The sequence below is a fragment of the Bidens hawaiensis genome, unplaced genomic scaffold (assembly GCF_021521415.1).
Source record: "Bidens hawaiensis isolate Kalapana, Puna unplaced genomic scaffold, B.hawaiensis_p1.1 tig00055917_1, whole genome shotgun sequence".
Lineage (NCBI taxonomy): Eukaryota > Viridiplantae > Streptophyta > Magnoliopsida > Asterales > Asteraceae > Bidens > Bidens hawaiensis.
In genome coordinates, this window is record NW_027500079.1 from 38731 (window position 1) to 51350 (window position 12620).

The 12620-nt window shown below is 34.3% G+C and overlaps 1 protein-coding gene across 1 annotated transcript; it reads right to left on the minus strand.

The window, feature by feature from the left end:
• Positions 1 to 1319: 1319 nt before the first annotated feature.
• LOC143601228 (uncharacterized) lies at positions 1320 to 12200 on the minus strand. Its single transcript, XM_077078692.1, has 11 exons — positions 12126 to 12200; positions 7391 to 7472; positions 7281 to 7319; positions 7142 to 7197; positions 6558 to 6630; positions 6177 to 6455; positions 5821 to 6066; positions 5314 to 5752; positions 4625 to 5112; positions 2958 to 4175; positions 1320 to 2779 (listed from the first exon to the last, which is right to left on the minus strand). The coding sequence occupies exons 1-11, from the start codon at positions 12198 to 12200 to the stop codon at positions 1320 to 1322; spliced, it is 4455 nt and encodes a 1484-aa protein (XP_076934807.1).
• Positions 12201 to 12620: the final 420 nt, after the last annotated feature.

Here is a 12620-nt window from a genome sequence, read left to right on the forward strand (position 1 = left end):
ATCAAACCACCTGACCGATTAGAAGCCCGTGTGATTATGTAGTTTATTATCTCTATTTTGAACTCATCGCTGCACGAAAACACCTGTTGCACCATCTTAGCTCTGCGCAGATCCAAGGGGAATTTAACCGCATTGATTGATTCCACACTCAATCCTAACACCCCTCCAAGATCTTTCACACATGCGTTGATGTAATTTTTGTAGTTTAGGTCTTTGATACGCTTAAATGGTAGGATAAGGCATATTCCAATGAAGATAACATGTTGATGATATTCATATTCACCACCTTGTTCTAAAATGTATCCTTGATCATTTGCCATACCAGGATAAGTGAGCTCAGTGATTGCAGCTGCAGATTCTCTTAATGGTAACAGCATAGATTCTAATAATGCAGGGGCAAAGGCTCCAATAGCACTTGCAAACATAGCCGCCACTTCCAGCTTTGTATCTAGAGTTGGGATCAGAGTCCAACATATTCTCATGATGTCAGACACTTGTTCTGCATCGTTGGCTGTTTCAGGAGCAAGCATATGAACATTTGTCGTCCTCCCACATAACAGAGGTTCAATGAACATGTCTTCGGCAATCTTAATGTATTTGGGCCTTAAATCTCCTAAACGTGCTTTCTTCGCTGGTTGCTCTCTAACTCTTTATGTCATTGCTTAGACTCACTCAACTACAATAGTTAAGATACAGATTTCTCTCTCTCTTTGTTTTGAATGTTTTTTTTTATAAAAGGGAAGAGAAAAAGGCAGGATTTGTAGGGGCGTGTGATGATATGCATGCCACCCATTCTAGCCAATCACTAAACTAATATTTATTAATAACTAGGTTAGTTGCCCGTGTAGAACACGGGTTTAAGAAATTTTATTTTATAATTCTAAAAACATTTGAAATATTTGAAGAAACAATATGGTATTATATATTAAAGGTAGAAGCATATGTTTAATTTACTAACACATTAATCTTAAATATTATATGGTTGGACACAATATAAATGGTAACATAAATGATAGATTTATTCATGTAAAGTGAAAAAAGACACAAAAACTGATAAATTGTTGAAACTAAGGAAGAAAGTAAGTTACAATCAAATTTGACAAAGTGAAACATAAATTACAAATCTCGAAATATCTCTTTGTAAACAACATTAGATGTCTTATTTGTAAGTTTGCCATCTGCGTCGAATATTAATAATTTGACTCCGTCTCTACTCTTCACTCTTGATAGTGCCACATACAACTGTCCATGGCTGAAAACCGGATGCTTTAAATACAAACCAACTTTTGATAGTGACTGTCCTTGGCTTTTGTTAATCGTCATTGCAAAAAATACTGAAATTGGAAATTGTCTTCTCTGAAACTTGAAGGAATCTTGTTATCTGTAGGTATCATATTTACTCTGTGAATATATGTGCGAGTACCAATATTACCTCCAGATATTATTTCAGCTACCACGACATGTTTTTTAAGAGATATGACTCGCAGCCTAGTACCATTACACAAACCAATTTGATGGTCAATGTTTCGGAGTAACATAACAGGAACACCCACCTTTAAGACCAATCTATGATTTGGCAATCCGGAAATTTTAAGACCGTTTAACACGTCGGATGAGTATAAATTTGCTTGCAACGGATCAACAAAGTCTTCTGTTGGACAGATACTATCTGAGCTAAGGTACTCCTTTTCATCTCTGGGAAAAAGTGAGATCAATCGATCATTAATGTCTTGGACATCTTCATTGGTAGGTGCAAGTATTGCTCTTTCACGAAAGAATTCAATATTTTTGATATTTTGTAGAATTGAAGGATAAACAAAATCAATTAAACTTTGAATCGGATCATACGAGTCATTGATCAAAAGATCATGAGGTATGTCTATTGTTGCTTCACCATCATTTGAACCACCGACATTTCCCTCGCCTATATCCAACAGCCATTTAGCAAACTGGTTTGTCTGCTCAATATCAGATGCTTGAGCTCCGATGGTTAACCGCATGTTTTTTGTTAACCTAAGAAGTTTGCATTTACCCCAAATATAGGAAGAACATAAAGATGCATTCACAATCTGTTGTCTGCTTCCGTTTGTAATAACAGGAAGAACTTGCCTAAAATCACCACCAAAAACAATAACTTTACCTCCAAATGGGATTCCCGAATTGATAGAAGTATTAGGAGTTAATACGTCCGTCATTGTTCTATCAAGAGCTTCAAATGCATGTTTATGTATCATTGGGGCTTCATCCCATATAATCAATTTTGTTTCCTTTAGTATATGTGCATCATCACTTCCTGGTTTTATGCTGCAAGTTGAGTCCTCGTTAAGATTTATAGGAATATGAAATCTGGAGTGTGCTGTTCTACCTCCTGACAACAGCAATGATGCAATACCACTTGAAGCAACATTCAATACAATTTGACCTTTAGATCGTATTGCCACAGATAATGTCTTCCACAAAAATGTCTTTCCTGTTCCACCATAGCCGTAAAGGAAAAATACACCTCCTTTGTTAGCTTCAACTGCATTCATGATTTCGTCAAACACTTTTCGTTGTTCATCTGTTAATGAACTTATAAGGCTGTGAGACTCATTTTGTAAAGTGATTGTGTCATAAGAGAGTTCGTCAACAATTAAACGATTGTTTGAAGAAGCTATAGAATCGTGATCAGGATACGGCATAGTTTGAAATCTACGTAGGCTTGAGTTATTTCGAAGTAGGTACTTCTCAATCTCACACAAAGTTAAGTTCTTAATTTGAGTTTCTGGAAGTGATAAATCTGCAAAATTGTATTAATAAAATATAAACAATATTATATGAAGTACGTACGTATATGAACAAAACATAAAAACGAAAAACCAAATTCATTAAGGATGGTAAAAAAATTTATAATTAATCTTCATTTGAAAGTATAATATGGTTCATATATTTTAGTACTGAATAACGAATTGGAGTACCTGGAATATTCAATATTCTTTGTTGTGTGTAAATAATGCCATCTGATAGATATTCCCATGTTTTTTCCCACACAAAATCAGGTCTAGAAAGAGAGCTAGACAATAACATTGATCCAAATAAAGCACGAAGATAATAACCAGAACCGGATGCACTCGCCTCCTTAATTGCTTCGATATATTCCATGTCATCATCGAGTAGTCCACATGCATAGCAAGCATCTCTAAATGTAGGATATGTCTGGCCATCTACCGTTCGAATATCATCAAAAGATTTTGGTCCTTTGACTTTGTTTAGAAGAATTCTTAAGAAATACGCCTCACCGAGAGACGGAGAAACTTGATGAATTCTTCCAATTGAAAAACCCTGCTTTCGTCGTTCCCACTTTCGTTGTTCAAGTTTCCAAACAAACTTAGTAGGAAATTCAACATAAGTAAGGTTTCGTGCTTCGTCATTAATTTGGTTACACAACATCCAAGCTGAAAACATTGATGAAGAAACTGATGGTTTGTTAAGGACATCATCAATATCATCATCGGGCCCGTACGTAACCTGTTGTTGACCAGGGAGATGGAAAGGAAGCCTAATTACTGAAGGCGAGTTGTAATGTACTTCAAATGCAAATATCCTCCATGCTGCTTCACACACAGAAAGGTATCGACAATCATAATATTCTCTAATTTCATCTCTTGCTTTATCTTGATCATCTTGATTGTCAGCGTCTACAACAACAACTGTAGCCCTTTCAGGACCTTTGTTAATGTATTTGAATAAATACTTTATGGATGTAGCCTGATTACACCACTCAACGTTAATATGTGCTTGATATCTTTTCAGAAGCGTTTTATTATATGGCACGACACTTCTGTTGTCTAAGTCCACAGCAGACTTTTTAACTGTGCATCCAGAATCTCTTCTTCTGTATATAGGATAACCATTTGAATCAATAGAATTGTGAGGTGTAAACTTTTTAGGGAACTTTTTAGAACACCTTCTATTAATCATGCATGAACAGTTCATGTTATCATAACCACAAGGACCATGCATCATGAATTCACTCACAAGGGAATATAATTCATGATCTTCCTTCTTGTCTGGAATCTCGGCCGAAATAAACGGGTCAATATGATCAACGGTAGGAAGCTTGTGATCAGCATGCATGAATAAACATATATGGGCATGAGGCAACCCACGCTTTTGAAACTCTACGGTATAAACAACTACATAAAAAATGAATATTATTAATGTTCGATATAAATTGAAAGTTGCTAAAAAGAAGACTATGTTTAACAAATACTATTATATTAAGTAAATAATAAAGTAAATCACCTGCTTGACCTTTCCCAGAACTTCGTCTTTTTTTAAGTCTTTGATTATTGCATCAAGCTTAACTTTAAATAATCTACATATGATGTCAGGCCTGTCTTCAGGATTAATGGTGGTACTATTCAGGAATCTTTTAACTTCAGGCCATTTAGGATTGCATGTTATAGTTATGAAAAAATCTGGATATCCATACCACCTACAAATAGCCATGGCATCTAGGTAGTTTTGCATCATGTACCGAGAACCTCCGGTAAAAGATGAAGGTAATATCACACTTGACCAACGCGGGACATGTCTTGGTTTTTGGTGTTTTTTAAGTTATGAATATTCTCATATGACTCACATCTAAGAACCTTTTGTTTTTTACGTATGTAGTTGAGTCTTTCGGTTTCAATCATTGTGTATATATCAACTAACTGTTGTTGAAAAAGTCTTCTTCCATTCTGAGGCAATGAGAAAATATTTGGCCTATCTTGAATTCTGTACGCAAAAAATTCTCTCATGGTGCAGTTTGGCCGTTTACTTTTTTGTAAGCTTCTAAAATCTCTATGAGGGATGTCAACCCTGTAACAATCATCACCGTAAATATAGAAAAGTGGATATTGAAGAGGAACATATGAAGGATGCAATTCACTTATATGCTTTAGACTTCCCGTTTTAGTTTCAACAATAATGTCTCGAGGCTCAATATTACCAATATCACCAACAATCAGCGCAGCAACTTCAGAAGAACTCGGCAAGTTGTATGTATTTCCATCTTGTTGTCTTCTTCCCATAAGACGCAACTTAAGGTTAGCATGAGGATTTTCTTGAAAACGATCTCTTGCCATCCTATAAGATTTCACCAGCTCATTATGAGAATCTAACATACGCTGTAGATCCTTTATTATCTCAAGATCTAGCAAGTTGGAACCTCTTGTAGATTGTTTTTTGATTGACCGGTAGGAATAAGAATATTCGTTTGTCATTATTTAAAAAAATGACATAAGGTCAAATGTGTAAAAATAGTGAATTAATTGAGTTAATACATACCTAAATAAGCATTGTCTATTTGAGACTTCATTTTCCGTGTCATATATGTATAGTTGCGAAAACTTTGGTTTTGATCCATTCTCTGGCAAAAGACTTCCAATAGAATGATAATTCTGACCGCTAATCCTAAACACGAATGGAGCGTTACCTCTATTAATGGAGGAATCAACCTTTCCGCCCATTGATGTAAACGCGAACATAGAATTGTAGCGTCTAATGTTCTTTAAGAAAAACTTGCTTTTAGGACCAACATTGCTAAATAGATCTTTGTAAGCTGGCGGAGCATCTTTAAATTCAGGTAGCTCGACCTTACCGTAACCACAACATAGGAAATAAGTTGTTTTTCCTTCTTTTTTTTTTCCTATTCCACCCTCATTTTTCCACAATTTTGCATGGCATAATTCACATATAAGATTCTGATCACCATGATCCAAGTAATCTATTAAATTAACTGGTGGTCAAAAAATGTATGTGCATTATTAATTGGAATTGTTGTATTATAAGTACCTGTTGAGATTCCTTTGAATGGGTCTTTAACCAAAACTTCGACATCAACTTCTTCATCTGACGTCAAGTCAAGCATAGGTATAGGATTTGTAATCCGCGAGTTACTTATTAGTTTACGCTTTCCTGATGATAACTTTGTTAAAGAAGTAGATGCACAATTGCTGGATGCCATGATAGGTGAAGAAATATAAACTCGACGAGTATCACATAATGAGGTAGACCTGTTGTTTTTGGAAGTAGATGCCCCTGGGGAAAAAATTAAGATTTAAAATATGGTAACATGAGCAAGTTGATAATAATTGATATTATCGTTTATGTTTAAATTATGAAAAATAACCAGTAAACGGGTATCTTACCACTATTGATATCACCTAATGAAGTTGGATTCTTTGTATTTTCATGAAAAGTTTGCAAACTGCTTTGATTTGTAATCATTGTATTTGGTGTCACATTTTCTTTGCCCTGTGTAATTGATGTAGAATTTATTGGTGACGAAAAAGGTTTATTAGACTTTTGGGTGTTAGGAGCAATATTAGATCTCCTGTTATCTAGAAGTAGCTTTCTTGATTTCCTGGCCTCTGAAGCATTTAACTTACGAACGTCGGCTGAAGATATAGCGGTTCTTTGCATGTCCCCTACATAAAGAAAATAATTGTAGAAATGTTGTTCTACACGGACAAATTTAAATTTTCTGAATTACAAAAATGAACGCAATATAATACAAATTGAAAACTTACAATTTGAAGCATGACCGTTGAAAGGCGCTTTAGAGGATGATGCACTTTCAGGGGTGTTGCTTTTAGACATTTCCTTGTATAATAGAGTGCAAATAGAAGTATAAAAAATAGATTTACAAAGTAAAAAACAACTATTTAATGTTATCTATTGATTTTATAATATCGATAAATTAAAATGTTTTTGTAATATGACTTCGTGTTTTAAAATTACATATACAATTTCATTGAGCATTTACAGTTGAAAACTTGAAATTCATGCTAATGACGTAAAGACAAGGAAAATAGTTTGTAGATATTACAAAGTACAAAAGTTTTATATCTAATACGAAACTATAATAATTATGTTATATATATATATGTATATATATATATATTAAAAATTAAACTTGTATTTGAGTTTTAAATCTATTGTAGTTAAGGACAGATTGTATATTCTTTTAAAGGTAAACGTGTATAAATGACTTGAAAAAAATCGATGCTAAAAACTAAACACATTCCCAGTTTAGACGGATTGAAACTTATAGCAGTGGGAGCAAGGAATTATTTACTTGAACAATATTGGATTTATTGATATGTAGATATACTTTCCTGAATTTTACCGCCTCTGAAGCATTTGCATAACGAACGTTGTTTACATAAGCTGTAAAAAATAAAAAAAATAAAATAAACATATTATTAGATGATGAGTTAAGTTTAACATAAGTAACAAATAAATTTATTTACCATTAGAAATGTCAGATAAAGTAGTTCTTTGCATATTCCCTACAAAAGAAAAGAAAAAAAAAGATAAAAAGTTGTTGTAAGGGTTATATAATACAAAATGAAAATCTTACCATTTGAAGAATCGCCGGTGTGTGACGCTTTAGAGGAAGATGAAATTCGAGGGGTTTTCCTTTTAGCCATGTCCTTGTATATCTATAAGGTGCAAATATAATTAAAGTCAACAGTATGCAGTCAAAGACTTTATATTTAGAGGTGATGGGATTCCACCGTTTGTATTACACGATTGAGCTTAATTAGAATACAAAACCTTAAAAGTTATAAAATCGAAAAGGGATTTATTAGTACTATATTTTTAACAGTTTAGATGGTATTGGTTAATAAATGCCACTAAAAAAGGTATTTATTTAATTCTTATTATTGTTAATTAATCTTTGTTTTGTTATAGCATATGCATGCAATCATATGGAAGCATAAAATCAATAAAAAAGCCTTTTTTTTATATAGGTAACATATGGGTATTTTAGTGACATGAGGACTTAAATATTTCCTCTTCTAATTTAGGTCTAGAGTGTTATTTGTGCAAAAACACTACGCACACGAGATATGTAGGAATGCGTGTTTGTTTTATAACTTTTATTTTTAGATATCAGATATATGATCAAAGAAAAGAAATAGAATACTATTATTAACATGTATCAATTAGAAAAAATATAATAAAATTCTAATTTGTCTTGTAACATATTAAATTTGTTATGTGAAATTGCATATATTTATAGGATTATTCGTCCGAATAGACTCACATCATTAACCACTTACAACGATGAAAAGTTATCACAACTCTAAATGCCTAACAAATAATTATATGCATATATACGACAACTGAATATAGTTGTTTTTAAAGCATAACGTAGTGTTATAATGGTCTATGGTCTGCCCTTGATTGGTGTAAAAGCCAAAAAAATAAGAGCAACCAAGATTACAACCGGAATCAAGAGGAGCAGTTGCGGTGGCAATACCAACGATAGAAAAAACCAACATGAATGCCTAACTTATTTAATGTAATCGAGTTGATGACAGAGTAATATAACTTGATCTAACTTAATTATATACATAACTAACAAACACCGAAGATGACGCTTATTAATCAATTAATGCCTAAGTACATAATGAAGTCGATTTAGTGTTTGTATAAATAATTAACGAACACCAAATCAAATGAGAAAGCAACTATAACATACCGGCGGTCCGAACATGCTGCTGCAACACCGGAGAAGTGGAATCGATTAATGCCTAAATACATAATGAAATCAGTTTAGTGTTTATATAAAATAAATTTAACGAACAGCGAATGTAATCGAGTTGATGACAGAGTAATATAACTTGATCTAACTTAATTATATAAATAACTAACGAACACCGAAGATGACGCTTATTAATCAATTAATGCCTAAGTACGTAATGAAGTCGATTTAGTGTTTATATAAATAATTAACGAACACCAAATCAAATGAGAAAGCAACTATAACATACCAGCGGTCCGAACATGCTGCTGCAACACCGGAGAAGTGGAATCGATGAATGCCTAAATACATAATCAAATCGATTTAGGGTTTATATTAATAGTTAACGAAGACCGAATCAAATGAGAAAGCAACAACTATAACATACCGGCGGTCTGAACATGCTGCTGCAACACCGGAGAAGTGGAATCGATTAATGCCTAAATACATAATCAAATCGATTTAGGGTTTATATTAATAGTTAAAGAACAACGAATCAAATCAGAAAGCAAAAACTATAGCATACCGGCGGTCCGAACATGCTGCTGCAACACCGGAGAAGTGGAATCGATTAATGCCTAAATACATAATGAAATCAGTTTAGTGTTTATATAAAATAAATTTAACGAACAGCGAATGTAATCGAGTTGATGACAGAGTAATATAACTTGATCTAACTTAATTATATAAATAACTAACGAACACCGAAGATGACGCTTATTAATCAATTAATGCCTAAGTACATAATGAAGTCGATTTAGTGTTTCTATAAATAATTAACGTACACCAAATCAAATGAGAAAGCAACTATAACATACCGGCGCTCCGAACATGCTGCTGCAACACCGGAGAAGTGGAATTGATTAATGCCTAAATACATAATGAAATCAATTTAGTGTTTATATAAATAATTAACGAAGACCGAATCAAATGAGAAAGCAACAACTATAACATACCGGCGGTCTGAACATGCTGCTGCAACACCGGAGAAGTGGAATCGATTAATGCCTAAATACATAATCAAATCGATTTAGGGTTTATATTAATAGTTAAAGAACAATGAATCAAATCAGAAAGCAAAAACTATAGCATACTGGCGGTCCGAACATGCTGCTGCAACACCAGAGAAGTGGAATCGATTAATGCCTAAATACATAATCAAATCGATTTAAGGTTTATATTAATAGTTAAAGAACAACGAATCAAATCAGAAAGCAAAAACTATAGCATACCGGCGGTGGCGGTGGCTGGTGCGGTGGCGGTGGCGGGTGCTGCAACACCGGAGAAGTGGAATCCGGTGAGAAAACGGGGTTGGCGATGGCGGTGGCGGGTGTGGGTGCGGCTGCAACACAGGAGAGGAGACGAACGGAGATGAAGGCATTCTACAGCCTGATTACACCAGTGAGGAGGACATGAAGGATGAATTAGGGTTTGTTTGAAAGATCTGGTGGTAACAATTAGAATCGGGCAGGGTTAATGGTTTCTAAATGGATTGTGGACATAGGCGGGAATGGATGAGTGAGGGTGGGCTAAATGAATGACACGTGGCTAGAGGAAAGCTTTATTTATTTAATTGGATAGATTATATATTTAATTTTCTGGATTTTTAATTAAATAAAGTAGGCCTAAAAATGAGGCTGATCAAGATGATTATTTAATTGTCCGGATTTTCATAGTAGGCCTAAAAATGAGGCTAGCTCAAAGGTTACAACAAAAATTCAGTATTCAAGTTAGGAAGCTGCATGTAACGTGCTTCTTGTTACCAGTTGTGGGTAGTCCCTTTTTCGATTTTTAAAAAATTGGACTTTAAAAACAAAAAACGAAATGGTGCATGTAAATATTTTTATATTAGTCAATATTAACAAATTAGGTTTTTTAAGAACTTTTTTAACTAGTACTTTACCTGTTCATCATGACAATATTAATTCAATAACATACTGAAAGAGCAAAAAGCATGTCTAAATAAGATACTAAGGTCGTAGGGAACAGCAAGGGAGAAGGAACGTGCTTACTTTATCAACTATTTGATCAATTCAATTTAAATTCAAATGCGCGAATCTCATCCTTTTTTTAAGAATCATTATCATTCTTGTTTATTTGAACCATGCCATCCTGCAAATAATGTATCCGTGTAACGTGAAACTCGTTACCAATTAATAAATGTATTTGCAGTTTTATAAACTCATTAACTAAAATTAAGTGTACATGACAAAAAAAATACTATAAACAATATACATGCTACAATCAGAACTCATAATCACTTTTGGACATGTAGAATTAGAGCAGCTCATCAACATAGCAATAAAGAATGGTTTGAAGGTATTGGTACTTGGTAGTGCGATGCTTGTAAAGGCAGCCAAGCCGGAAGCGCTGCTGCAAGTTATCGTCTAATTCGGCATGCTACAGCGAGCTCGTACCCAACATTAGACCAAGACCCAATATTTTACTTAAGCAAAATGAGATTAGTATGTTTGGTTTTCACAGGTCAGTTTGGGTCACGGCTATAAAAATTGCTTAGAATGGCTCCACTAGTGTGCAACGCCACAACCCAAACCAACTTGAGACCTTTAAAACATGTTATCACCCAAACTCATTTTAGCCAAAGTTATGGCCTAAACGATCTGCCCATTTTGTCTGTGTGAAGAAAAGTAAGTGGATACGAATATCATAAAAATGAGGTCTACATACCCTGCCATTTTGGATATTTAGCTTCTCATGATTAAGATGATTACACTCCTCTTCATGTTAAGATCACAATTCCCTTAACTCAACATCATGTTGATTCTTGAGTAACTTGGTTTCCTAGATAAATGTGAAATCAGCTAATTATAAGCTCATGCGTAGTTATAATGCACTACCTCCAGACATTTAAAATCATGTGGCGCCCAATCAGCATTTCAACATTTTGCAAAAAAAAATGGTGTAGTCATAACTCTCGTCATAAGTTTGCAGCAATCATTACTCAATCATTTTTTTATTTTAATTTTTAATTAAAACTAAACATAAACAAATGATTTCATTAAATAAATAAAAATTACATTAGTTCTCACTTCTTGCTAATTACGTCCAAATTGTTAACCCCGTCGGTTTTTTAACGTTACGTGAGGGATATTTTTTACCAATTATTTTTATGTTTTTTATGTATAACTTACAACTTTGAGGACCAAGTATAAACAAGTGAAGATAAAAGGGGGTTAAATGTAATAGTTCCCAAATTTAATTAAAAACCCCATACCCTTTTAAGATATCTAACCCCTTTCTTCATATTTCTTCCAAACACCGTTCTTCATAACAAACAGATGAAGACCAACTGACCAAGCCCCATGCTTCGTTCGTTTTTTCTTAATTCGGTTTGATTTTTGTTTGATTTTGGTTTAAAATGAGGTAAGAACCAGTTCCCTTGACCGATTTGATCTATTTTGATACGTTTTGATTCAATTTTAACCGTGAAGGTCCACTTTTGACCATCCCGGTGATGGAAGAAGAGATAAATATGGTGGTTGTGGTGGCTGCCAACTGTTTATTATCAAAATGTGAGCCATCACCAACATTATGTAGAAGATACTTTCCCGAAAACCGCCACCCACAACGCCGGGAGAGGCGGTGTTCCTCGGCGTTTTGGCTTCAAAACGCAGTCCATAATGCTGCACTATGCTTGGTCTAAGTCAAGTGTGAATTCATCTTGACTCATTCATCAAAACCTATGACGGACGACTTAGAAGGAAGGGTAGCCTCCACTACCCCTCAACGTTTTTCTGATAGTGTAAAAATACATTTGGTCGGTTTTTGTGTTTTGTTACACCTGAAAAAAATAATGCCCCCCCTAATGTATTTTAAGCCCAACCAAATTAATACTTCAACCCAACAGAAGCCCACTTAAATAGTAAAGCCCAAACCAAAAAAAACCCAATAACCTAAATAAGCCTTTTAAGTTAACAATAAAAAAAGACAAGATATTGGATATTGTAAACACACTCACACAGGTCCTCTACTTCCGGCTCACAACAAACCACCAATTCACCACGACACCATGGCCCCGCCACCTCCAGCCACTTCCTGA

Coding starts and splice junctions, on each gene's coding strand:
- LOC143601228 (XM_077078692.1), bottom strand. CDS start 12,200: ATGGACTGCGTTTTGAAGCCAAAACGCCGAGGAACACCGCCTCTCCCG. Junction 7,320..7,390: donor CACCGGCGATTCTTCAAATG/GTAAGATTTTCA, acceptor TTTCTTTTGTAG/GGAATATGCAAAGAACTACT. Junction 6,456..6,557: donor CAACGGTCATGCTTCAAATT/GTAAGTTTTCAA, acceptor TTCTTTATGTAG/GGGACATGCAAAGAACCGCT.